This window comes from Kwoniella europaea, chromosome 2 (assembly GCF_036810445.1).
Source record: "Kwoniella europaea PYCC6329 chromosome 2, complete sequence".
NCBI lineage: Eukaryota > Fungi > Basidiomycota > Tremellomycetes > Tremellales > Cryptococcaceae > Kwoniella > Kwoniella europaea.
The window spans coordinates 1,586,367-1,612,414 of NC_089488.1; the positions used below are offsets into that span (position 1 = coordinate 1,586,367).

General features: G+C 44.4%; 8 protein-coding genes across 8 annotated transcripts; 4 read left to right on the top strand and 4 right to left on the bottom strand.

The window, feature by feature from the left end:
- Nucleotides 1-925: 925 nt before the first annotated feature.
- Nucleotides 926-3,612, top strand: V865_006936 (uncharacterized protein; the record flags this gene model as incomplete). The annotated part of the gene is made up of 4 exons (XM_066230692.1): nt 926-1,516; nt 1,615-1,727; nt 1,796-1,894; nt 1,959-3,612. 4 exons carry the CDS (start codon nt 926-928, stop codon nt 3,610-3,612), a joined length of 2,457 nt encoding a protein of 818 aa, XP_066086789.1.
- A 702-nt stretch (nt 3,613-4,314) lies between these two features.
- V865_006937 (uncharacterized protein) lies at nt 4,315-6,762 on the top strand (the record flags this gene model as incomplete). The annotated part of the gene is made up of 5 exons (XM_066230693.1): nt 4,315-5,246; nt 5,336-5,412; nt 5,470-5,501; nt 5,560-5,963; nt 6,063-6,762. 5 exons carry the CDS (start codon nt 4,315-4,317, stop codon nt 6,760-6,762), a joined length of 2,145 nt encoding a protein of 714 aa, XP_066086790.1.
- A 797-nt stretch (nt 6,763-7,559) lies between these two features.
- Nucleotides 7,560-11,029, top strand: V865_006938 (uncharacterized protein; the record flags this gene model as incomplete). Its single annotated transcript, XM_066230694.1, has 7 exons — nt 7,560-9,004; nt 9,069-9,150; nt 9,209-9,299; nt 9,369-9,532; nt 9,593-10,035; nt 10,122-10,250; nt 10,312-11,029. 7 exons carry the CDS (start codon nt 7,560-7,562, stop codon nt 11,027-11,029), a joined length of 3,072 nt encoding a protein of 1,023 aa, XP_066086791.1.
- Nucleotides 11,030-11,684: 655 nt separating this feature from the next.
- Nucleotides 11,685-15,247, bottom strand: V865_006939 (uncharacterized protein; the record flags this gene model as incomplete). The annotated part of the gene is made up of 7 exons (XM_066230695.1): nt 11,685-11,753; nt 11,808-12,315; nt 12,373-12,430; nt 12,504-13,519; nt 13,588-13,651; nt 13,718-14,113; nt 14,218-15,247. The coding sequence occupies 7 exons, from the start codon at nt 15,245-15,247 to the stop codon at nt 11,685-11,687; spliced, it is 3,141 nt and encodes a 1,046-aa protein (XP_066086792.1).
- A 1,516-nt stretch (nt 15,248-16,763) lies between these two features.
- V865_006940 (uncharacterized protein) lies at nt 16,764-18,431 on the bottom strand (the record flags this gene model as incomplete). The annotated part of the gene is made up of 2 exons (XM_066230696.1): nt 16,764-17,317; nt 17,453-18,431. The coding sequence occupies 2 exons, from the start codon at nt 18,429-18,431 to the stop codon at nt 16,764-16,766; spliced, it is 1,533 nt and encodes a 510-aa protein (XP_066086793.1).
- An 817-nt stretch (nt 18,432-19,248) lies between these two features.
- V865_006941 (uncharacterized protein) lies at nt 19,249-20,298 on the bottom strand (the record flags this gene model as incomplete). The annotated part of the gene is made up of 6 exons (XM_066230697.1): nt 19,249-19,330; nt 19,393-19,403; nt 19,488-19,660; nt 19,747-19,898; nt 20,006-20,183; nt 20,268-20,298. The coding sequence occupies 6 exons, from the start codon at nt 20,296-20,298 to the stop codon at nt 19,249-19,251; spliced, it is 627 nt and encodes a 208-aa protein (XP_066086794.1).
- Nucleotides 20,299-20,719: 421 nt separating this feature from the next.
- V865_006942 (uncharacterized protein) lies at nt 20,720-22,369 on the top strand (the record flags this gene model as incomplete). The annotated part of the gene is made up of 3 exons (XM_066230698.1): nt 20,720-21,699; nt 21,779-21,854; nt 21,980-22,369. The coding sequence occupies 3 exons, from the start codon at nt 20,720-20,722 to the stop codon at nt 22,367-22,369; spliced, it is 1,446 nt and encodes a 481-aa protein (XP_066086795.1).
- A 398-nt stretch (nt 22,370-22,767) lies between these two features.
- V865_006943 (translation initiation factor IF-2) lies at nt 22,768-25,939 on the bottom strand (the record flags this gene model as incomplete). Its single annotated transcript, XM_066230699.1, has 6 exons — nt 22,768-23,234; nt 23,320-23,888; nt 23,961-24,563; nt 24,615-24,659; nt 24,727-25,627; nt 25,693-25,939. The coding sequence occupies 6 exons, from the start codon at nt 25,937-25,939 to the stop codon at nt 22,768-22,770; spliced, it is 2,832 nt and encodes a 943-aa protein (XP_066086796.1).
- Nucleotides 25,940-26,048: the final 109 nt, after the last annotated feature.

The window sequence follows — 26,048 nt, forward strand, 5'->3', positions numbered from 1 at the left end:
ACGTTTACGTTAATCTTTTCCTTTTTTTGCTTTTGATACCCTTTTGCTCCCTACCCGTTTTCGCTTTTTCTTTCCTCTTTCCCCGTTAGTTGTCGATTGATGAAGTGGATGGGTTTTAAGCTTTCCTACTGTATGTACCATGGATGATTAATTATAGCTTTTGCTTGCTGTGATAGACAACGGGAGTATATCCATTCTATACGAGTGCTTCTTGTTAATAAACATGGAGAAATCATATATGCATGGCAATTGGCACGAATACATTGAGACACTCATGCATACACATACGCTGAGATTCCTAGTCCGAGGATAAAGCGAAGATGCGAGAGTGAGGTACAGACAGTAGAGTGAACGGAGTTTCATTGGTAAGAGTGGCCACCTCAAACAACATAACACCCGTTATACCAGAGTTATTTTTACATTCATCGTTCATCTCATCGCTTTGCTTTTCTCCTTTCACTTCTTACACTGTCATTTGTATATTCTTATTATTCCACTATTCGACTGTCAACTGCACACAAAACAAAAGCCGAAAATAGAAGAAGCGCTTTTTGCAATATACACCTCCATTTTGTCTTAGCCTCTTAGGTGTTGGTTGGGATTAGATCTATAAATAATCATTTTCACAGCAAATCAAGATCCATAGATCCCACCATCAATTTTGCATAAAAGGTCACACCACCATTAATCATATATACACTTAGAACAATCCAACACGCCCCAATTGACTATACACATATACGTTGACTTTCCATTTCCAACTCGGTACATTCTATCAATAACAGTTCTTTCAATCATCATCTCCTTCATCGCCTCGTTTCACATCGACCAATCAATACATTGACATCCGACCCACTTCTTCATCTCATCATCGATTGCATACACTCGATAAGAGACTCACCATTGATGTGTTAGGACAGAGGATATGTCAATCAATACGGATAGGGATCGGGGGAGACAAGGTATAGGAACTATCCCTTGTCCTTCTCCTCCTGTTCTTCCCAGTATGGAAATGGGATTGGGAATAAGGTTAGATAATGTGGAAGCTGGACCATCACGTTTATCATCTTCTTCTCAGGAGATGTGTAAATGTGAGATATGCGTTCAACCAGACTCATCAAGACCTCGCACTGCTTCTCGATCTCTTCGATCCTCAGCCCGAACCATGTCGACCAAAACGACGATTTCATCCTTCTTACCATTATTCCTTCTACCTTTCTTACCCACTTCACTCGCTGCTCCTCCTCCTTCACGTCGTCTACGTCGATCACCTTCATCCACTTCATCCACACCCACCTCGACACCAACAGCGACATCTTCCGAAGTAGAAATCTCTTCGTCATTCAATGAACATCGGAATATTCAATATCTCACGTCCGTCTCGACGCCCTCTGTACTTCCCACATATAATGAATATGTTGATGAGACGGTTTTGCCGTACTTGTTGACTAGGCATGAAGAGGGACATTGGACAAGGGCAGAAGGTGGATGGAGTTTGTATGGTAGACAAGTCGCTGTGAGTAGTTTTACCTCCTTCATTAAATATGTGGTACATGATCGTGTTATGATTGTACAACATCGGATTGCCCGTGCTGATGGCTGGATAAATCATAGACTCCTACTGCCGCGCCAATATTTGCAGATGATGATGGCGAAGGTACGGTGGATAATCCTCAGCCGACAGTCACTGCTCCTTCTTATGCCGTCGAGTCAGTTCTACCTAATGGGTAAGTTCTCGTTTAACCTACTCTTCACATTGTTAAATACATGAGCCGAGACTGACTGGATTATGTAGATGGGGAGTATCATCGAACCGAACCAGTATATACAAAGTCCCATTGATATCCATAGCTAGTGTCATCTTGGCCTGTGGGATAGTCGGTCTAATAGTATTGTAAGTCCACATACCCATCATCCCTTATATCACATATCACAAAATTGAATTTATTATTGTGCAGTATCGTGATAAGTCGACGGAAGAAACATCGTAAGCGAAAACGAGCAAAAGAGCGTCTACGACGTAAAGCCTTGGCTGCAGCGGGTATAAGAGAAGAAGATCTAAACTCTGGCGCAGGCGGAGCGAAGGAAGTGGCTTTCAAAGAGAAATTAAAGGAGTTGGAGAATCAACATTCGGCGAAGAAGAGGAAGAACGGTCAAATGGTTGTAGCGAAGAATAAAGTTAGAGTGTGGAATTCACGTCTGGGTATGAGGAGAAGAAAGAGTAAAGGTGGTCAGAAGGAGAAAGAAATTGAGGAAGATGAAGATGGTGCTGTTAGAGCAAGCAGTCAAGTGGATGATAATCCTGGAGAAAGAGGGGAAGAGGAGGATAAACCTATCGAAGGGGTTGATGAGATTCAGCCGATCTCGATCTCGCCCACAAGTACACTTGACAGAGATAGAAATGGTGTGGATGAAGAGAGACAGGGTAGTCGATTGAATAGATCTTCAACTGATTCTATGAGAGGTGGAGATCAACCTGGAGTTAGAACTGCTTCTCGATCTCGATCTCAACGAGATACTCAAGATCCATCCAACGATGGAAGGACTCCCATAGCTGGAAGTTCAACCGATCAACCTCAAAATTCAATACCCCATTTCCCACCTGCATACCGACCCGCCTCTGTCCGATCATTACCTCGACATCGTCCTGACCCATCAACCTCATCTGCTTCTGCTGGTCCATCCAATCCCTCTGATCCACCTGTGGTAGTATCTGGCACGGAAAAAACTCAAGCACCAGGCTATTATCCTGCTCCCGCTACTGAAGATGGCGAGATCGCTCTAGCGGTGGTATCTAGAGCTGAAGGCAAATCAAGATTGATCGAACCTCAATCTTCAGCTGAAGATGGGGATGAAGAAGGGAATGGAGAAAGGGACGAAGAAAGGATTAGACATGTCGCTACGGATGATAAGAGGGTGTTGGAAAGGCTACGGATGGGTGGATCTGCACCCCCTGTCAATCGACCTAGATTCTCAGATCAAGATCAAGATCAAGATCAGGATGCGGACAGAACAGAAGGAGAGGGGCCTTCCGCACCTTTTGTTCAAGTTGATGAACAAGGTTTCGAACAGTTGGATGAATCGCTTCTTCAGGTCCCATCGCCCGCAACGGATGGAAGTAGAACAGAAGAATCTGGGAATGGACTTTTACCTGCGCCACCTAGATTGAATGCTAGACTATCGTCAAGATTGAGCGATATACCCTCTCCGTCAACTGTTGAGGTTGATACGTCCCATTTACTCCCTTCTGCACCTCCGGCTCTGGATCAGACAAACCCTGCTCGCGATCATGATATTCCATCTGCCCCGCCAATGTTGGGCGAAGACGAAGATGGGGTAGAAGAAGTATCTGTGCCTTCTGCTCCTACATTCGTCTTAGACGAGGATGAAGAAGCAGAAAGTACGGGTTCGCCTTCTGCTCCTATGGAAAGTAGTACGAATCAAGAACAAGAGGAACAGGAACATGGGCAGTCCGATGAAGATCGGCAGGAAGTGGGAAATCGTCGGGATTCAGAGGTCGATGCAGAAGCAGATTCCGCCGCTACTTTCTCGAATGCTTTACCTGCTCGATCTGGTTCGGGTGCAGTTTTCTTACCTAGGTATGAACCGTAAGACTGGACTGGTTTGGTTTGGTTTGGTTTGGTTTGTTTTGGTTTTTTTTCTTTTCTGGGTATAGGATATACATTCAATGTTGTAGTGGATTATTATGATTATTATCAATTTGATTTCGATTGATTCTGTTTGTCCAGGGGAATTAATTACATGGTGTATGATGCATGGTATTACTATCATCCATGAGAAGATACAAGATCCGTATAGTGTAGTTGCTCGTTCATGATCTATGAGTATGCGGTACAGTCGGTATCTTGCATTCGAATGATTCCCATCATAATCATGATCATGATCATAATCTTACTCTGCGCACAGACACCTGTGCCTTTGGGAATTGATTCCATCGGAATTCTATCTCAGTCGAGCGGACGCGTTCAACGAGTGGACAAGCACTGGCGAACATGAAATCAACCGACCTCATCCAAACCTCACACTTCCATTTCATCTCCTTTCTTCCTTCTTCTTCAGCTCATCAGCATCATCTACTGCAATGTCTCCATCCGCCGACCAACTCCTCAACGCATAAGTACTTAGTTTCGACCTACTGCGCTCATGAGAAGCAAGTGAATTCGCAGCAGCCGGTCATTTCACCATTAATAGCCAAACAAACATATTATGGAAGGATACCTCGTCCATCATCCATCATCTTCTCAATCATCCAATCGATCCAACCCATCTAACCCGACAGGCTCATCATCCAACATGTTTGGTATGGATCTCACCAAGCCCTCTAGGGTTTCAGTGGCGGCTCCTAAACCTCGTACTGCTACGAAAAGCAAGACCACCACTTCATCGTCAACGCCCTCAAAAGTCAAAGCTACTTCATCAACGTCTACAACTAAAGCTTTTTCTTCGACGAAAGATAAAGATGTGAAGAGAACAAACTCGTACTCTAAAGATCCCAAGGGGTTCTTCGCGAATCTACAGCAGAATGAGAGAGAGTATAATAGGGTGCATGATAGAGTGGAGTATGCACATTCGAAGGACAAGGCCAAGGATAACGGTAACACCACTTCCAATTCCACTCCCTACAAAGGTAAAGATAAGATCAATGGGAATGGGAAATCTACTCGAAAAGAAATACCTTCTTCCTCGGCTTCTTCATCGTCTACAGCAACAAAATCCAAAACCAAGACGAAACGAGGAACGAGGATTCTCCCTCGGGAACTGACTCCAACTGTCCATTCAGATGAAGAAGATGAGATGGCTTTGGGCAGTACACCTCCTGAAAATATGCATGATGGATACAGCGATTATCGGTCTTTTGTGTCTCGATCTGTTTCACCGGGTAAAATTCCTTCCACCCCTACACCCAATGGAAAGAAGAAGAAAGTGTTAGTGCCTGCTTCGTCGGATGGGGAGATGTGTAATACCCCGAAACCAAGGAAGAAAAAGAGGGCTAGTGAAGATGAAGATGGAAATCATGTTGGTACAGATAAGAAGAAGAAGAGAAGGGAAGACGATGACAAAGAGCAGATAAACAAATCCGAGGAAGAAGAACATCAACGATTGGAATTGGAGAAAGAAGAGAAGAAGAGTAAAAGAGAAAGTTTCGGCGGGACGGATTTCTTCAAGCAATTGGGTAATCTGAGGAAGAAAGATGATTATGAGGATTATGACATCACGGATGATCAGTGAGTGGAGTCTTGAAATCTTTACCTATCCCTCAAGGTAATCATTCTGGACGATGTCATATATACATTGCTGATGCTGGTCTATGTAGAATCGATATTTCGAAATTGTTGGAAGATGTAGCGGAAGAAGATGAAGATCTGAGTGAAGAAGATAGGATATACCTAGGTGAGCATGACAATGATCATGCACCGACTTGGAGCTGACTGAGACAATGTACTACAGCACCATACAAAAGTAAAACGGAACTATGTCCAGTGAGTAAACTCACTCCGAGTAAGATAACCTATCTGATCATGGAGTTTTCCATCGTAGTACTGCTCTGGACCATTCCCCTCCAAACCATCCGCAAACCTCCTTCGTCAACAAGAAGAACTCCATTCCCTATCCATACCCAAACCTACCGACTCCAACCCCAACGCAAGGGAACTCAGCTGGCAGAGGCACATTGAATTTTGCGCCTTGCACCACGCCGAAATTTCCATTATACCTCTTGGACTCAGAGCGGGATATCCGGAATCTATCGATTTTGCAAATTTGGATAAGAGGTTGGAAAGTGGTTGGATGAGAGAACGGCTCGATGAAATTACTAAAAAACCCCTAACGTCTCAGGCGTTTAGGACGGTGATCAAGCAGATCGATGAGGTTGGGAAAGATACGTGGGCAGGTATCAAATGGCAATCTAAACCTGAGAATTTAGATGCTGTCAAAACTGGCTAGTGAGTGAGCTTGTCATTTTCCACCTTGCTACCACGCTGCCATGGAAGAGAGGGTATGAGCTGATGTGAATTATGTCTGTTTCTTGGTATGGGTGATAGTTATGGTGATTTGGGACGAATCATCTTGATTGAGCATTTCCTGTCGATGAGGAAATGGGGATATTACCCATGGCTTAAAAGTGATACTCCGATGTATCCCGATTTGATCGATCCACTGAGTTGGACTGAGTTCGTCACTCATATATTGGTACCTGAAGCTTCGGTGTTGCTTATCATGGATGATCATGGTCATGGTCATGGCCATTGTCATGGAGAGGGATATGAGGAGAGCGAAAAGATAAGAAAGGAAAGTGTTGGATATGGTACGTGGAAATTCAGAGAGGATGATGATGATTCGAGAATCGTTATGGATGAATTGATGGATAGGAAGGATGACAAGAAGAAAAGGTTGAGGAGGATTCGTAAAGCTCAAGTGCAAGAAAGAGAAAGGAGATCGAACAAAGATGAAGAAGATGGTGCAGATTTGATGACACCTAAACCCAAGTCTAAGTCGAAGTCGAGATTGGAAAAGAAAGGAAGTATAATCGAAGTTGAAGATTCATCCGATACCACTCCTATCATACTCAAAACGCAAAATAACAGATTTAAACATCCGAATTCGAGTCAAACGTCCACAAAGTATGATACGGGTACAGGTACAGACGAAGAAAAACCGATGGTTGATTCATCTCAAAGTACGGATTACGATGGGGATTGGAACGAGCGAGATTTTTTGGAAGCTGCTAAGATTGTCTCTTAGAGTCGGGGTCGATGTGATGATTCATTGATTGGTCGTTATTAATTGTTGATTGTGAGAGAGAAGGGATAAGTTAGTTGTACGTTGTATCTGCACTGTATCATGTTATATCATATCATGTCGTTGAGAGGGATTGTCATATGTGTTTCAGAGTAGTATACTGTATACTGTATTCGAATGGATAGCTGTTGAGATAAATATGTCAAATGATAGCATGTTACATGCATATAAGAACTCTTATCCACTTACAACCCAAGATCAATATCAGTCTGACCATATTACGCTGTATGGGATAGTGCTTGAAAGGGGCTGTAGGCCGCAGCACGAGTATGAAAGCGTCTTGTGGTGATTCCCCTACCAGCAGATAGAGATGAGATGCCCTCTATAGATGGGTGACACATTTAAGATAGCCGAAGATCAAGATTAGATGAACCACAACCACTACAAAGGGCCGTCACTGTGACTTGATCTTCTTCGCGTTGGTATATGCTCATCTTTGTCCTTGTCTCTTGCGACATACCCCAACGTACGAGTACGAGCGATACAGAACACACGATACTGCCATCCCACCAGATGGTCAATGAGGCCGAAAAAGAAAACCGGATTCGGACGTTCTAAAACATCGAATACAAACGGTTCGTACCAGATAACTGCTGTGTATATTTTCCGAGGGGAGTATCCATAAATGATATCTATCGCCTCTTCATAACAGCTTCGGTCAAAATATCATACAGGACTCATCGAAATCCCATTATCTAGATCCCATTTCCTCGGTCAATCTCGCGGAGTGATCTTCCACCATGCCATCTTCTTCAAGATTGAACGAACCTGAAGATGGTGAATTACCAGAAGACAACCTACCTAGCAGTTCCACTGCCCCACCTCCCAAATTGATACGTCCTGCCAAACCAGCTAAACAATGGGTTAATCCATTATCCAAACTCGATGCCGATTCCTCTTCATCCTCCAAACTACCTCTTCCCCCGCAATCCGCTACGACTTCTACATCTGCATCTGGATCATCATTCAGATCACGGTCACCTGATAGAACATCGAATGCTCACGGTTTACCACCTCGACCTTTGGAGAGATCACCGAGACACAAAGAAAGTGATAGAGAGGAAAGGCGGAAGGAAAAAGATAAAGACAGGGGATATGATGATTATGAGATTCCACCTTCGAGTTCTCGATCAAGATATTCACCGTCGCCGCAGCATCGACGAGATAGAGAGGATAGGTATAGAAATGAGTATGATAGAGAAAGGGAAGATAGATATCGGTCAGATGATCGAGATAGGGATAGAGACAGGGATAGGGATAGGTACAGGTCGGACGATAGGTATAGTAAGGGACATGGACGACATGATTATCGACAGAGTGATAGGGAAGACGACGGATATAGTTCAGCATGGGGCGACTACATTAAGCATAGGGATTCGATACTGAAAGAAAGATCGGTCAGGTCGGAAGATCATTATGATGGTACGGGTACTAGATCGCCAGCGAGAAGAAGAGGCGATTCAACACCGCAATTTCAGCATAGAAGATCGGATAAGGAAGAACAGAATAAACGATCACATGATACCTCTTTGGTCAACCCGTATTCGAAGAAGGATAGATATGAGAATGGTACATCCAGCAAAAGCAGGGAACAGCTCAATGGTGAAATCGGTACAACATTGCCGACTGAAGATAATGTAGTAAATAAAGATCGATCTGCACCAATACGGATTCTAAACCGACCTACTCATACACAACGTCCGACGAACGAAGAAAGCATCCCTTCTGTACCTATCCCTCCCACCAATGACTCTCCGCCACCGCCACCGCCTCCAGCCGAAGAGAACGGAATCCCTTTACCAGCAGCATCGCCTCCTCCCCCTCCTCCAGACTCTCCACCACCACCACCCGAGCTACCGGCGGTAGATGCACCTCTTCAAGCGGAAACAGCAACTTCTCCATCCGATTCACAGCCACTAGCGGCTAAAGCAGAACAGACAGCTAACCCATATGCACCTAAGCCCATACCTCATGCACCCAATCGGAATCTTCTAGACCCACCTACGAGAGCGGCTACTCCTACAGCCAAGAAGGAACTCAACCCGTATGACACTCATCCCAATAGTCAGCGGTTCAGAAGTCTGACTGCAGAGGAAGAGTTGAAGAAACTTGGCAAGACGTTCGAAGGCACTACGACGCTAGCGGCTTACGACCTAGGAGCGAAATTAGGTGAAGGTACCTTTGGGTAAGTGATTGATCTACACGACCACAGAGCGATCATGTTTGTTGACATGACTGGATTGCGATAGTGTCGTGACGAAAGGAGTGGAAATAGCTACGAAGAGGGTGATAGCGCTGAAAAAGCTCATCACGCATAATCCCAGAGACGGCGTAAGTCAGCTTAGTGGTATGTCGGTGGTCGTCGAAAGCTGAGCAGATTGGTCAATAGGTGTCCGTAACGACAGTGCGAGAGATCAAGATTTTGAAAAGTCTTAATCACCCTAGCGTAGTACCTATCTTGAATATGGTTGTGGAACGTAGTGAGTGGCCGGTCAAAGGGGTGCTAGAGTAGTGGAACGACACGCTCATAGGGTCGATCGTATTGGTAGAGATACCTGGAGATCGAAGTAATCGAGGAGAAGTCTTCATGGTCTTTCCTTACATGGATCATGACTTGTGTGGTCTGCTGGCGAATCAGGATTTCAAAATGACCCATTCAATGGCGAAGTTGCTTATGAGGCAGATACTGGAGGGTATCGACTACATACATCTTGTGAGTCCCTCTTCGTCTCTTTTTTGAGATGGTCACACTAACTGTGATATATGCGGACAGAACAATTTTATCCATCGAGATATCAAAACTGCCAATATCCTGGTTGACAAACATGGACAAATCAAAATTGCCGATTTCGGTTTAGCACGTACATGGACTCATGACGCTTTGATGCCTCCTCATCTGGCCAACGAATATACGAACATGGTCGTCACACGATGGTATCGAGCTCCTGAGTTGTTACTGGGTGACACTCATTACGGTCCCGCGGTGGATATCTGGTCACTGGGATGTGTACTGGGAGAGATGTATTTCCGACATCCTATATTATCTGGTGATTCAGATCGAGATCAACTATATCAGATATTTTCACGATGTGGTCCACTCAGTCAGGATTCTTTCCCTGGGTGGGATAGGTTACCTGGTTTCCCCGAGGCTGTCGGTCATCCATGGGAAAGGACGCCGGTAGATACTACCTTGTTTGATTCAGCACCTAAATGGGGGTAAGTTGCTCTTCTCTGGATTTCAGCCAACACAGGAAAGATTCACTAATGCTGGTTGGTCGTATGACTTGACTTGATTTGTACAGGATGGATCAAGGTGGAGCAGACTTGATGATGAAGTTGCTCAAGCTTGATCCCAAACAACGTCTCACAGCGTACGACGCGCTCGATCACCCGTGGTTCTGGACTGCTCCTCTACCTGCGGATCCTAACAAGTGAGCCAGCTGGCCATTGGGAATTAACGGGACACAGCTGACAATGTCGGAAAATGAATAGGACAACGATTAACGTAGAGTCATCACATGAGATGACCACTCGTCAGAAACAGGAACCTGTAGCTTCACAGGCGATAGCGCCTGCCAGACCACCTCGTCAGCATCAGCAAATTCCCTTACAATCTCGTCCGCCTCCTCCATACGGTGGTCCACCTCCCGGACCTAGACCTCAGCAAGGGTATCAGCTTGGCCAACAGGGATTCAACAATTTCGGTCCACCAGGTCAGAATCAGCAAGGAGGATATCCACCCCCTGGTCCTCTTTCGATGGTTCATGCTCAAACTGGAGCCGGCTATCAACAACAAAATGGGAATCCTTATGGACCTCCTATGGGAATGGCAATGGGTATGGGCATGGGTATGCCTATGCAACCTCAAATGGGATTCAATGGTCCTCCACCTGGCCAAGGTCCATTCGGTAGATCACAAACCAACGGTCCATATGGACAACAGCGCCCACCATCTCAACAAGGTATGGGTATACCTGCAGCACCATTCAGGCTCAGTGGTTCCGGTGGAGGTGGGGGTGGAGCACCAGCTGCACCATTCAAATTGACTGGAAATAACTTCAGACCATCTGGAAGATCGATGACTCAAGGTAATTTCCCCGCTAACGGGAACGGCATCGGCAATGGGATGAAAAGAGCTCCTCCATCTGGTGGGGCGGAAGGTTGGAGGGATGAGAAGAGGAGGAAACATGAGGGAGGATTACCGTACTAGGATCGATGTTCAGAGAGTAGTCATAGATATCTTCAGGTTGAATGGTTTGTCGGGATTGAGGGAATGTTTGGCATGGAGAGCATCGATCATTAGAACATCACCTTTGAATGTGCAGTAATTGAGTATATCAAACTATATCAAGGCATGACAAAACAGCATCATGAATCATATTGTCTGTGTAGCTTAGACCAATCTATAGTTCAGCATGTAACGACCATGCAAGTTATATGTTATCAATACATCATTCTTGATATACCTATCGTTTCACCAATAGGCTGCCAGTGAAGCGTATGTCTTTGGCTATGATTGTAGTTTGATCCGTGACGACCTCGAAGCTATCGTGTATGAAGGTAATATGCATTTCACACTTAACTTATCATAGATTTCAATACAGTACTTATTCATCAGAATATATATATTTATCCATATATGTATGAGAAGAAAGCAAGAACAAGAACCAAGAGGAAAGCGGTATATGAATGGTGATTCAAGCATCTATACACCTCTCGCGAGCATATTTTAGCAAAGTAAAATGTACTGTGATATGATTGAAGTTGGAAAGGATTGATTCAAGAGACTAACAACTACACTTTATATACAGTAAGTGAATCTCGGTTACGACAGTTATCAATTAACATACTGTATGTTCAACCGTTCATACTCGAACGGAAGAAGGTGGACTGTAACTTGTTGAAGAGAATGTCAGATCTCCTACAGCCGTTACCTACAGTTAAGTTTCTCATTAGCGAATGATCTCCAAAGTCCGAAATAAGCTCACAATTTCGACATCATCTTCATCCTCATCTTCATCGTCGTCCCCTCCCCTCATCTCATTCTTTCCGTTCCTCATCTCTTCAAGAGTCTTCTCCAAACTCTCTTCCGTCAAATGTTGTGGTGGGTGATAGATTTGATATTGAGAATGGTATCCTGAATTTACCCAAGCAGGATCAAGCACATGTGCGAAATGACATGCGTCACCTAGTGTACATCGATTGAGTTGATAATGTCTACATGGTTTCGTCCTCCATGGTCTAGGTCTTTCAACCATCATTACACTCTCGGGTACAACACGAGTATGTAAGAAATTACATCGATCGCCATTATTACATCCCAAAGATGAGTTGTAAAATTTACATGGCAAAGTCCGATGTTTCGGATGTACTGGTTGTTGGATCGTACCGTATGGTGAAGTAGGTGAAGAGAATGTTTGACCGATAGATGCTCCTGATTCACTACCTGAGGAAGATGATGATTGTTCAGGTGATGAGGGGACGATGACATGCATACTGCGAAACATAAATGGTTAGCTGAGTTTACCTCTAGGAACTGATAACGCAACTTACTAGGTGCATTCGTCACCATGAGGACAATAACCCTCAGCAAAGAATTTACATGGTTTAGCTATCATACACATATCATCGTTAGCCGGGTGGGTCAACAATATTCCCATCAAATTCATGGTTGTCACACTCACTCCTAAAATAATTCTTCGCAGTTCTCCTTTTCGTATCCTCACCGTATCTAGCTTTCACCTCAGCTGATCTGAGGGCATTCTTCATAGCTGCATCCTGTACAGCCCATCCGGTAGGTGTCCAAATCACACCGAGTCCACCGGGAATCAAGGGGACAGTCGGATCGCCATGTCCAGGTAAAGGTGACATTGGCATTCCCCAGGGGTACGTAGTAGAATTCAATATACTATTTCCCTGATTTGCACCGGCGGCGGCAGCAGGATAATAATCCTGAGAAGGCGAAGTAGGCAAAGTAGGCAGAGGCAAGAGACCTTGACCATGTTCGAATCGTTGAGATAAATTTGATTTAGGTAGATCTTTCAAGGCATCTTCCAATTCTTGTAATTTCCTTCGTTGGACGACCGGATCAAAGGGCGATGCTGGATCGGATTCCGTACCGAACATTGATATAGCGGATACGGGGGGCATCAGATGAATTGCTGAAGTAGGTGTAAGTCCATTCCCATTCTCGTGAGAACAAGGATGAGGGGCCAAAGAGAGATTCTTGATACTAGCCACTTTCCTCAAGTTGGGTGGAGGACCTTTAGCCCAAGCGGTAACTTTGGGTGGGGCGGTGATGGTGGGCTCCATAGGTATAGCTAATGGCTCTTTAGCTCGCGCAGGCGGAGTAGTGGCTGATGCTTTTATCGCCTCGATAGACTGAGAGGCGGGAATGAGATCGCCAGTCTCATCTACAGCGATGGGATCTTTGAGGTATGGAGGGGCAAAAGCTGATAAGTGACCTTCGGTCCTTTGAAGTACTTGAGGATCGACCTTCACCGAGGGGACCAAAATGGCTTTCGGGAGAGCTTTGGTCCATGCTGTGAGTGAACTGCTCAAAGAAGCGGATTTACGATGAGTCAATCGATGTTTTTGAGCGGAGTTCGATTCATTGACTTGGACCCTCTGCTCTTCGGGCTCAGTGTCTTCTTCAGTCTTCGACTCCTCGTTGAGCAAGCCAGCGGGTAGTTTCTCGTCGCTAGTCAATTAGATCGTAATCAGCTTACATTACAAATCCCTGGATAAGTTTGCTTGAGCTGAACGTACTGGATGAAAGAGCAATAATCCCCATATGGACAATGACCTTCAGCGAAGTCTTTACATGGGACAGCTAAATCATGTAGACCAATCGATCAGTTGTATATTCACTCATAGTCGTAAGGTAAAATACGCTCACTCTTCCACTTCTCTCTGCTCTTACCCATCGCCCCCTTCCCGCCACCACTCATGAAGAACACCTGTCCAACGACCTCTTCACCATTCTCATCTTCGATCAAGACCTTCTCCCCAGGCATGATATCGCCCAGGTCCATCCCGCCATCTTCGTTCACCTTGACGGTCTTTCTCGGGAAATCAGTGGCGGTCGAGGGTGTCATTTGAGCCTGAGCGAAAGTTCCCGAAGTGGGATCAGGTCGATCAGGACTTAACATTCTGAATCCACTTAATGCGCCTGTGGCAGATTGAGGATATGCAGATCCGAGTTGACCCTGGATGGAAGATAGGTTGTGGACGAATCGACATGGTCGGGAAGTACAGGTTAATCCAGGTGTATGATAGAATTTACATAAGATGACTGTATCAAAGAACAACACATGGTCAGTCTGATTTTCCCTTTTCGTTTTATGTATGATTATAGAGAAATTGACTTTGTACCAGGATTTAAAGAATCGTACTCACTCTCTTTCTTACCGATACTTCCTGCTGTATCAGGTACTTCAGTACTCTTAGCAGAGCTTAATCCGCTCTCAACATCACTATTAACATTGATATGTTTTATAATCTTTGTATCAGGACTTTTCATCCCTCCTAATGTCACGATTGGACTCTTCAATCCGCCAGCTGATGAAGCAGTCATCAAACCAGGAGTGATCGGTAAAACCCCTTTTCCATTTTCTTTTATGATCGCTATACTTAATCCTCTCGCTTTGGCAATCTCACTTGCTGTTCCCTTCTTCCCCGCTCCGCTCGGGCTTTTGAGAGGTTCGCCAATAGCAACGGTACTAGTAGTAATGGGTAAAGGTGATTTTAGAGTTGAAGAAATCGATTTAGCACCGGCTGGTCCTGCTGAACCTGCGGGGGATATCCAACCTGATTTAGATGAAGAGGAAGGTAAGAGCCCCGCTGACCATATAGATCTTGAAAATGCTCCTTTAGGAGATGAAAGAGATTGATCGATCGAGATTCCTTTCAAAGCAGCCATATTGGAGAACCTGGTTGATCCAGGTGATACCCCTTGGAAAGAGACTGGTCTACGTTTGGTCGAAGTCGAAGGTGGAGCAAGTGGTATTCCAGGACTGTTCAGTATCTCTTCTCCATCTTTATCTTGATGAGAATTTTGACGTTGAGGTATTTTGTAAATTGGTGATTTCATTCCTCCTGATGGAGGAGCAGTACTAGTAGTAGATGGTCTCGAGATAGGTTTAGTAGTGTCAATCGAAAACGATACTCTCCTATCCTTCTTTTCGCTATTATCCACAATTGGATCATGGATAGAAGATATACTCATCCGCTTGGAATGTCGACTGGTATCATCGTGCTGGTGGGGTAAGTCGACGAGATTGGTTGATGAGGTGTTTCTCGACTGGGAGCTGGATCGATGAGCGGAGAATGAAGGTGGAGTAGGTAAGGTCAATTTGAAATTTGGTGAAGAAGGAGGCGGCGTACGACGGGGAGAGGAGGGAGTGGAAGTGGTAGAATGGGATGACATGTTGATTCTGGTTTATGATTACAGACTATAGGTAAAAGGAAAAGAAACAACTGTATAGTAGAAAGTCAGCCTTAGAGGACTATATATGAATTAGTGTTAAGAAAGAACGAGGAGAGTGGAAAGAAGGGACAGATAGCGAATCCGACTCACACTTTGACTTCTCCTCTTTTATCTCATATGCGATGGGAATGAGTGCAAGTCCAATCAACCTGACTAAGAACGAGAAGCAAAAACGTCGATTGATTGTCTTCCGAGTGCTGGTAAAAACGACCAATCCACGAGGTTGAGGTTGATCTTGTTCGAGTATGTGATCAGTACAGTCTATAGTGATGAACAAGGGGTGAGACCAGAGGGTGATGGCGATTTGATGTATCTTGTGTGTGTCGGTGTTTGTGTGTGTATGGGTTGTTCGTAGGTGGTGAGGTGATGTGATGTACACGAGGTAGGAGGTAAGAGGTGGGAGAGTGGGGTACTAGGTAGATACTAGATATATAAGCTATGGTTGAGAGCTAGATACAGGAGTGTTATTCTATGAATCTATATCATGTCATTCATACATGAGGATGGGAGATTTAGATAGAGAGGAGTGAACAGTTAATCAGTCAGTTCTTATATATTTTATTCGAATCTCTCAACCCAGCGTGATACACGGTACAGTAGGTGTCTACTCCGTCTCCTATCTGTATTGTGTGAACATCATACGAAGAGGACATCCTAGTCAGGTACCCATCATAGGTATGAATGGTAGGTAAGAAGAAGAATAAGCCCTATCATCTGTTCCAACGCTTAAGGTAATGGTGAAACCCAACAACGAAGATCTTTTTGTTCTTAGTATCTTTCCGAGGCATAGAGAGGGAGCAAGAGAAGGCAATATCGGAACATCATTTGATTTCAAGGGTAGGAAGGAAAGAACAAAAAGAAGAGAAAACAAATGTTGATCTGTGAAGTTGATGTGGTTCTTATTGTTCTCTCAACTCGGTTGTAGGTTGTTCCTGAATTCGCCAAACATAACATTACCGTACTGGATATTTTGGATGGTGGCTTTTTTTCGTCTTTGCATCTTCGATTCCGGAATAAATTATAGCTGAATACATAGCAGATCATCTGTCGTCTGAACCAGTGAAGATGCAAAGGATCAACGTGGGATACTGTAGCGATATGGCACATGTGGGGACGCACGGACATAGGTTACAGGTCGTTATCGTTCTCAGCTCGTTTCTGCTTTATTCCGATTGAGACGCAGAGGTCAAGGTATGATAGTCTGTTCTGTCATTTCTCTATATATGTGTGTGACATACAGTTTGCAACAATCAAATCTATGATGTGTACAGCGACTATGAAAATGAGATGATGGCACTATAATCGTTCTGAGAGTCGATCGTCATCACACGCGGGAAAGAATGACCATCGTCTCGCATATCACTTGTACTGGCTACAAGTCTAGTTGCCAGAATGGAAAGTGCACGGATAAATTGCAATATGAGATACTACTACCAATAACAGATAACTTCCCTCCCTAATCTCTCATCGGACTCGCCATCCTACCCATCACTTCTTCACCTCTCACCCAATCTTTTATACCGCTCCCTGTACTCGTGTTCGGACCTGCACTGATCTGAGGTTGGGGTTGTGTCGATGTCGATGTATTTCCATCGACAATCGCATTCGTACTGAATCTCACATCCTTGTCTTTCTCTTTTTCCCGAGGTGGTATACTGGACTCTGATGGTTTCTTCGAAGAATCCCTGTTCGTATCTGGAGTCTCGTGAGATTCCGATGAAGACGGGGGACCATTCACTTTCCCAACACTACTATCTTTATCCTGTTGTTGATTTGTATCCTGGTCAACAATACTCCTGTCCATTCGCACTCCCAGCTTGTCTTTCTCTTCCTGCTCCTCTTCCTGTTCCATCGCATATGCCAATAACCTATCACCATACTTCTGCATCTCTTCCAACGAGATCCTCAATCTGAAATCGTTCAATAGCAAGAACTGTAGTTCCAAGGAATTCAATTCGGTAGGTGGTAAACCACCGACTTTGGCGTATCGCGAGTTTGTGTAAAATACATCTGAGGGATTTGAGATGATCAGCTATTGATCGATACAAAGCATTGATGATAGCTTTACGCTTTATGGTATTCCGTTGACATTTGGTCTTTGGGTAATTGAATAATGATGAAGACAAAGAGAGGCAGTCCACTCACCAGAAAAGAATTTACTAGCCACTGTCACACCAGCAATAACCAACCGATGTACATTATAACTATCAATAGCGAAGTTCTTTTTCTTCTCCCCCTTTCCGTTGGTATGATTGTACAGAACGTTTGATCCACCTACACCCTGGGGTGTACCAAGTCTAGTCATCCTATCGAAATATACCAACAGACCTAAAAACACCTCGTTGGTGGTTGGACAATATTTCAGTATTCGCAGTAAATACGCTTCGATGGATATCGATGGGATGTGCCGAGCGTGGAACGCTAATAACGAAGAAGGGTGGGATAAGGATGATTTGGAAGCTGTAAATAATGGGAATTCACTTTGATCTTCCTCAGCACCTGTACTCGGGTTCTGATCGGTTGAAGGAGGTGGAACGGGGTTGGTATCGAATAAAGCTGTGGTAGGAGAAGATGAAGACTGATAAGAGGGTTGTGTAGATGATGTACGAGAATGTGATCGTGATCTCGATTTTGATCTTGAGCTTGAAGAATGATGATTCTGATCATGAGTGTTCTCCTCTTTCAATGTTTCCGTTCCACCTTCCTCGTCCTCATGCTCCTGATCCTGGTGATCCGTATCGGTATCGGTATCCGACCGCAAAGCGTCGTTTGACGTAGCTATATGCTGTAATAGTCCAGCTAATAAGCGCAGTAATTGTTGAGTGGGGTAATTGGCTATGTCCAGATGATGAGATTTGGCTTTTCTAGGTGGTTCGTTGGGCTCCGTTGAGGAATATGGTACGGTAGAGGTGGATGTGGAAGTAGATCCGTTCGGGATAGAGGAAGAATGTCTACGGTGAGAGTGGGAAGAGCTTCGTGACTGAGATGTGGATGGGCTTGTTGTATGGTGTGGGGTTGAATTACTCAGTCGTCGACCAGAGGATGAAGAGGGTAGGTAGACGTGACTGTGAGGACGTGATGTCGACCTGCTTGGTCCGGCTTCGATCTCGGTTGATCCGTTCATCTTGATTGGATTATAAGGATGGTAACGATTGTGGTTTATAATACGCTGATGATCGTGCGTTGCCGTGATGGACAAGCTTGGTCCATTCTTTGTTTACCTTGTCGGATAAACAAATTAGAGTAATTGAGGGGATTTTCCTCCAATCTGTTATAGCGGAGATCTGGCCTCTAGTAGGTGAGATTGATCCTTTGCAAGATGTAGGTTACAACGTCTTCTTCGCTTTCGGTTTGAGCTATCTGATGACGCAAAGTACTGTAGTGGTAATGTCCGTCGAGTGATGATTGATTCTAAGCACGTTTTTGAATTCTGTTGGTGAAGGTAATGTTGGTTGTTGATAAAGGAATGGAAGGTAGAGGGAAAGGAAGGTGACTCTAGGTTCCGGTTAATGAGTAGCTGATAGGTGAACGATGTCGGGTTGAGCAGTGATGTACAAACAAGGTCACTGTGATGTAGGCTGCTGTCGGTCGTGTCCAGATGAGGCTTAGAGGTGACTGTCAAGTGGATGTGCAATGGACCATGAATGAGGAGGGTGTGATATGATATGACGGGTGAAGTGGTGAATGGTGGGATGGTATAAACGTGCATTGAGTGGATGATGATGGATCTAACTTAACCCTCCTTACCCTGAATTAAACTAGTAACGCATCCCATGTGGCACAGACAGACCGCAGATTCAGAACCACAAAACCACCATGAAAGCATCCCATAGTCGGGACAGATGCAATGCATAAAAGTGTCATGATGTTATGATGATGATGAAGATCAACAAGGAGCTGGTCTATTCAATGCAATAGTGACTCTACCAGTAGCACTCCACTCAAGGTTTGACACGCCAAACGAAAATACATTGCCTTTCGGTAAATCCCTTCTGCTCTCCTCGACAAAACCCCATTTCGAGGCTATATCAGATATAGATTTTATCGACCTCAGTCCTAAAAGTGGTGATTTCGATTTGATATACTCTTTATCGAACTGGTCAGATGTCAGCTTAATACACATTCCCATGAAAATGGGGATGGGATATGTACTTCAGCCAAGAATTCGTACACTACTTACCTTCTCATCAGAATCAGATTTGTAACTCCCATCATCATTCAACCACGGTCCATAAGCTGCTATCCATCCATTACTCGTATCTATGAGTTTGGTTTCGATAGAAGGGTTGATCGGTGATAGATGTCTGAATATGTTTTCAGGTGCGTCCAGAGGACAACAGTGGATCAAATTGACTAAAGGCATTAATATCGTTAGCGTATCTTCACAGCTCATACTGATGAAAGAGGAAAGCATGAATCAATTAGGAAGAAGCACTCACTCATTATGAATCCCGCGAACGGACCTGCTGTTCCATAGAATACAGCCTTTTCTAGAGGTATCCAATCATCTTCAATTTCTATATCCAATACTCTCGGTCCATTCAAATTAGGTAAGAGGATGTTGTTTTCAGATAATCTTGATGATGCCGATCTAGCTTGAGCAATCAAAAGAAGTTAGATACTGTCATTGATTATTGAACAGATGCCAGATGCAGTATGAAGGGAAGACTGCATAACGAGGTATTGTAAATTACTTACCCCTGCTCAGCTTCATCCCTCACTGTGCCCCACCATTGCACGTTCGTCCATCTTCTCGCGAATGCCTCGAGGTGGACATACGATCCTGAGCCTAACTCCAATACCTGACTCTTGGTATTTGGATCGATGAGTTTGGCGAGCTCGTCGATGATGGGTTGGGTATTACGTTCCGCTGCGCCTATGGAATGGGGCCGGAGTTCAGCAAGCAAACGAGAATGTAGGCAGTGAAATTCGTGGTAGCATGAAAGAAAGGAATATTCACCTTGCTGAGTTATGATAGAGGGGTACGTCATGTCATTCATCACTATCCTGTGACTGCCCTATATATTTTGGACTTGTGAGTTCCGCGTATTCGTGTTCGTGTACAAAGTGATTTGGATCTTTGTTGAGTGATGGATTGAAGGGTGATCATCGTTTATCCGTTTAACCGAGCGATGGAATGTGGGATGTGGGATGTGGAGGGTGGCTGGAATCAACACCCAAGACACATGCCATACCATAAAATACCATCCGATAGAACATCAGCATACAATCTCAAAACATTCCTTGATCCAGCTAAACTATTGCTATGCACTGTACTGTACTCCTCTCTGATGATCTCTTTACTCTGAAAATCACACTTACCTCGGAACGTCCAAGCATTGTTGTTTTTTGGATTGACTTGATTTGTACCCAAAAACACAGTGCCCAAGTTATATAAGTCACCACAGCATCATGTCCGTCCCCGGCTCTCCTTCATCCGAATACTCTCTCCTCTCATCCCTTGAAGTCCTATTCATCTCGTCGGGAGAGCCTTCACTAAGAGGTTCCCCGTCAATGTCTCCCTCTCGACCGAACTTCGACAGTGCTCGACCTACATCGATAGACGAACAGGAGTATGAGCATGTCTTTGGTATCTCGGTCTCGCCTTCACCATCCTCCGTTTCCATGGAAGCTTCGTCATCTACCAACAGTCTCAGTGTCAGCGAATGCACTGCTCTGTCGAAGAAGTCATCATCAGCAAAAAGAAGAGAGAGGAAGAAGAAGTTGATTGCTGGGGAGAGGGAAAGAGCAGCTTTGGGTATATCGTCTACTAGAGTATTTGGATCAGTCTCGACGAGAGAAAATATACCATCACGAGCTATTGAAATACTACCTCAAACACCTAAATCTAAAGTTAGGATAGGATCTTATACGGATGGTCATGATCAGAAACCTATAGCTATAGCTGGACCTTCCACACCTCGTCCACTGTCAAAAACCGAGTTCGAAAAAGATCTTAACGAAAACAACGGCAACGACGATAATGATAATGATAATGATGATGATGATGATAAAGAGAACGACGAGACTGGTCCAACCCGTCGAAAGACCCGCAGAGGAGGAAAGAGGGTTAGACGTAGGTTAGAAAACCGTGGACTGGCAAAAGAAGCTTCTGAAGTAGATGACGAGCTTGACCCAGACGCAGAATCAAATCTGGAGGTGGACAGTATAGCGGATGACGATACTACTTCGCCTACTTCATCACCTAGAACGAGTGTATCTGGATCACCCATCAAAGTTACGGTCAGTCGAGTGCCAGAGCCAGAAGAGGAAGTAGATGAAGTAGATGGATTATCTGCTCTGGAGAGTGAATTTGGTACACCACCTAGTAAGAGGTTTAAGGGGAGGGGAGGTGTGATGAGTGCGGAAGATGCTGCTTCGTCGATTGATAGGTGAGATAGAACTGCTTCCACTCATCTACAATACCCATGAAATACTTTACTAAGTTATATTTGTTTTTTCTTGTTGCAGTTTCTTGTCCGATCCTAGAAATTTCATGACTATAAAAGCCAACAAATTACGATTATGGCAATCGTTATGTATCGAAGTGAGTATTTTCCGCCTTCCTTCCATTTCTACTTTCCACTTCCACTTCTATTCATACATTATCAAAACAATCACACAGTTTTAGGAGGATGTTTATGTAACGTACTAACGTATGCCATTTCGTAGTTGGGTCTAGTAACTCTCCAAGGCGACGAATTACCCGACCTCCCAACCGTAGTATGCGTCCCAACCCCACCACGACCAAGAGAGACCACCCCCGAACCACCCCAGCCATTCCGTCCAGTCAAACATCCCTTACCCGAGAGTCTCACTCAAGCTCGTAAATTACTTAAAGATCATGCGCATGTCAACTTGGTAGATTATTTAGAAGCGAGAAAATTCTGTCCTCCAGCTTATGTTGGTGCGTATCAGGGTTTGTTATACCCTTCTACGAGCGCTATGAAGAGATATACAAGACATCAGGGGAAGTTCGCAGAGAAATTGGTGGTTAGGTCGGAGTGGCTTGAACCGCTCATGAAGGATTTCGGAGTCAGGAAGTTCAAGGGGGGTATGTAGGTTGATTCAGCAGGATGGAGATGAGAAAATGGGATAAGAGAAAACGATATATCAAGGACATTTGCATTTCATCTGGACAATTATTTGAATTTTCTTTTGGATATTCTTTCGAGTGAATATTCTACTCGATTTTTATATCATTTTATCTGGACTTTGTCCTTCGAAATTACAATGTTTGTATATCATATCATATCATATATCCCATCATCGTTCGTTATACAAGTTTTCTACCATTGTCATTGTATATTTCCTATAATTATCGCATAATGCATCATGTCTTGTACTCACCATACTTTGCTCAGACAATAAACTACTTCCGTGAAAGAAATGATCGTTGATCCATCGTGAGATGCGATAGTGTGATGATGCATGCAAAAGGTAATATGCTAAACTAGATCTTACAATTCCCTCGGTACTTCAACTTTCGTGAATCCAACAATCTCGTCCCCTTCCCTAATCTCATCAAACTCCTCAAGTTGAATCCCACATTCCATCCCCTTTCTCACTTCTCCAACTTCCTTCTTCAGATGTTTCAACGTCTCAATCTTTCCTTCAAATACTACATCTCTATTCGGTCCCCTCAGAACCCTTATGCCTTCCAATCGATTTATGATTCCATTATTCACCCTGCATCCGGCGATCTTGATAGTTTGTTTACGTTTAATGTTAATTTCGAATATCTGTTGAACAGTAGCCTCTCCTTTAACTGAGTACTCAATCTTAGGGGGTAACAATCCTGCAACTTTTGATCGGACCGTATCGATCAGACGGTATATCACCGATTCGAGATGTAAGGGGACTTGAAGGGATTTAGCACTTGTTTGGATGGAACGTGATGCAGGGACGTTGAATCCTATTATCGTGGCTGCACAATATACAGCATATGAATTATTAGCAGGTGATCCTCTGATATCCTTTAGATCTGAATTATGTAGGATGATAAGACTTACCATCCGAAGCTTCAGCCAAGGTAATATCAGATTCAGACACTTCTCCTACACCCGTATGAACAACCTTCACTCCGGCCTCCTTATTACCTATATGTTCCAATGATCCCACGACAGCCTCCACTGTCCCACTAACATCAGCTTTAATAACCAATCTCAAAAACTTCTTTTCTTCCTCTTTCGCTTTCACCTGGTCTTGGTCCGCAGGTGTTTCACCAGACTCTAATGCTTCCAGAGCCGCAGCTTCAGCTTCCAACCTCATTCTTTCTTCTTTCCTCTTTATGTTTATCTGTTCAACATCCGCCATCAACCTCTTACGTTCTTCATCACGTTTTCGATTGTTGATAGCTTTCTTAGCTTCGTCTTCACCTTTTATAGCTTCTAACAACTCATCTCCCGCTGAAGGTAATTCTTTCCATCCTGTTATGGATACTGGTGTACCTGGTAGAGCCTCCTTGATGGGTTTTCCTTTATCATCTTGCATCTGTCGGACTCTACACCACGTTTGGCCAGCTACGATCGATGATCCCGTCTTTAGGATCCCTCGAGTGACTAAAACCGTAGCGATATTTCTATGATAGCATAACAATCTCCTATCAGTAAAGCCACTTAATTATATTCTTATAGGGGATGACATTACTCACCCTCTACCTCTATCTACCCTAGATTCCAAGACGTATCCCTCGGCTTTACCTTCCTTCCTAGCTCTCAGATCCCTAATTTCCGCAAGGGTCGATAAAGTCTCTACCAAATCGTCTAAACCAATCTTAGCCAAACCTGAAACCTTGACGGACGGTACATCACCACCATCTTCCTCAAGGTGAATACCTTCTGCTCCCAATGCAGATTTCACTTTATCAAAGTCCACACCTGGTTTATCACATTTGTTTATAGCCACTACCAATCCAACTTTATCACCTTCACTTTTCACCAACTCCAATACTTCTTTCGTCTGAGGCATGACACCGTCGTCGGCAGCTACGACCAATACTACTATATCAGTTACGGATGCTCCTCTAGCTCGCATGGCTGTAAATGCTGCGTGACCAGGCGTGTCGAGGAAAGTGATTGTTGAAGGAGATGAGTTGGTGATGGTCCCGGAAGAGGGAAGGAGGGATGAAAGTGGGACGGAGAAAGCACCGATATGCTGAGTGATTCCACCTGCTTCACCGGCAGCTACGGATGTATGTCGGAGGGAGTCTAGGAGCGTGGTTTTACCGTGATCTACGTGACCCATTATAGTGACTCTGCAGTCCTATCAGTACCGAGTAAGATGAGAAGCGTAAAAGATGACTTACACAGGAGGTCTGAGAGGGTGTATTGCCCCATCTGCAGTGTCAGGACTACGAACCATCATGACCATCAGCTATACCATACTGGGTATGGAAAGAGGGGGATCATCTGACTTACTCTGGATAGATATCAAAACTCGCTTCCTCATCCACTACCGGATCAAACCCATATTCGATAGCTATATCACAAGCTTGTTCCGCATTTAACAGGTAATCCGATCTACGTTGATCCTCCGTCATATCTAACCTTGACATCCTAGTTTGCAGATTGAACAATTTCACTCCGAAGATCTTAGCTAGGTTGGCTACACTAATCGTACGAGGTATATAAACTTGTTTTTCCTCTTCTATTACTTTGGGTTTGGGACTTTTCGGTTTTCTCACTGCCTGGCTCTGTGCTGAGATAGTGTTGGATTGTGAAGGGGAATGGGATCGTTTGGGATTATGATGTGGTCTAGAAGGTAAAGACGCTTCTTCCTCTTCACTTAATCTAGATAATAATGATCCACCTGAACCCCTCCTATTCTTCCTATGGTGATTATTGCTATGTCGTCGTCCAAATACATCTTCTCCTTCACCTTCTTCGCCTAGTAACACGGGCTCTTCAGAGGTGGCCGAGTTAGATGATTGATCTTCATTATTCTGCGGGGACTGCGGCTGTTGTTGCTGCTGTTGCTGTTGCTTCTCTTTCGATTGTCCACCTGAACCTAGTAAATCACCAAAAGCCGAAGAACCTCTATTATTCCTAGATGAGAAAGTAGTCGCCATCCGCTGTGTACGATCCGACTTCCGCGTCTTGTCGATTATATCTCCAATTCCACTACCGCTACTGTTCCCATTTTGGTCCCTTCCTTTTGCAGATTTCAGACCGAACCCAGAGGCAAGATTGAGATCACTACCTCCATTTCTAGGTCCTTCCCTTGCTACTCCCCATTTTGAAAATCCTTCGCGCTGACCTTGGCCTTGACCTTTTGCAGACGATGGGAATCGTCGATTACTCGGTCCACCGGTATTCGATTCTGTTTCCAGCGAATCAGCTAAACCGTTCCGTCCAACGCCAAGTGCCAATAAAAATTCCACTTACCTCTACTTTCCTTTGGTCCTCTGTTGTTCCGCCGTTGGTTCTGACCTTGATTCCTCTTCGGTCCAGCATCATTCCTATTCTGCTGAGGAGGCTTCACCGACCAATCCCGCGCAGGAAGCTTGAATCCTCCTTCGGACTGTTCTGCCGATATCCACGCAGTCGACGCGAATTTCCTTATGCTGCCACCCGAGGATAGTCGATATAGCAGTGGTCTGCAGCACCTACAGGGCGCAGAGGCGATAGACATGATTTTGATATACGAGTGATTGGGCGGAAAGTAATGTAAATTCGAGAAAGTTGTGCAGAAAAGTAAAGATATCAGAAAAACTCGGAATGCTGCCTCCACTTTCTGTGAC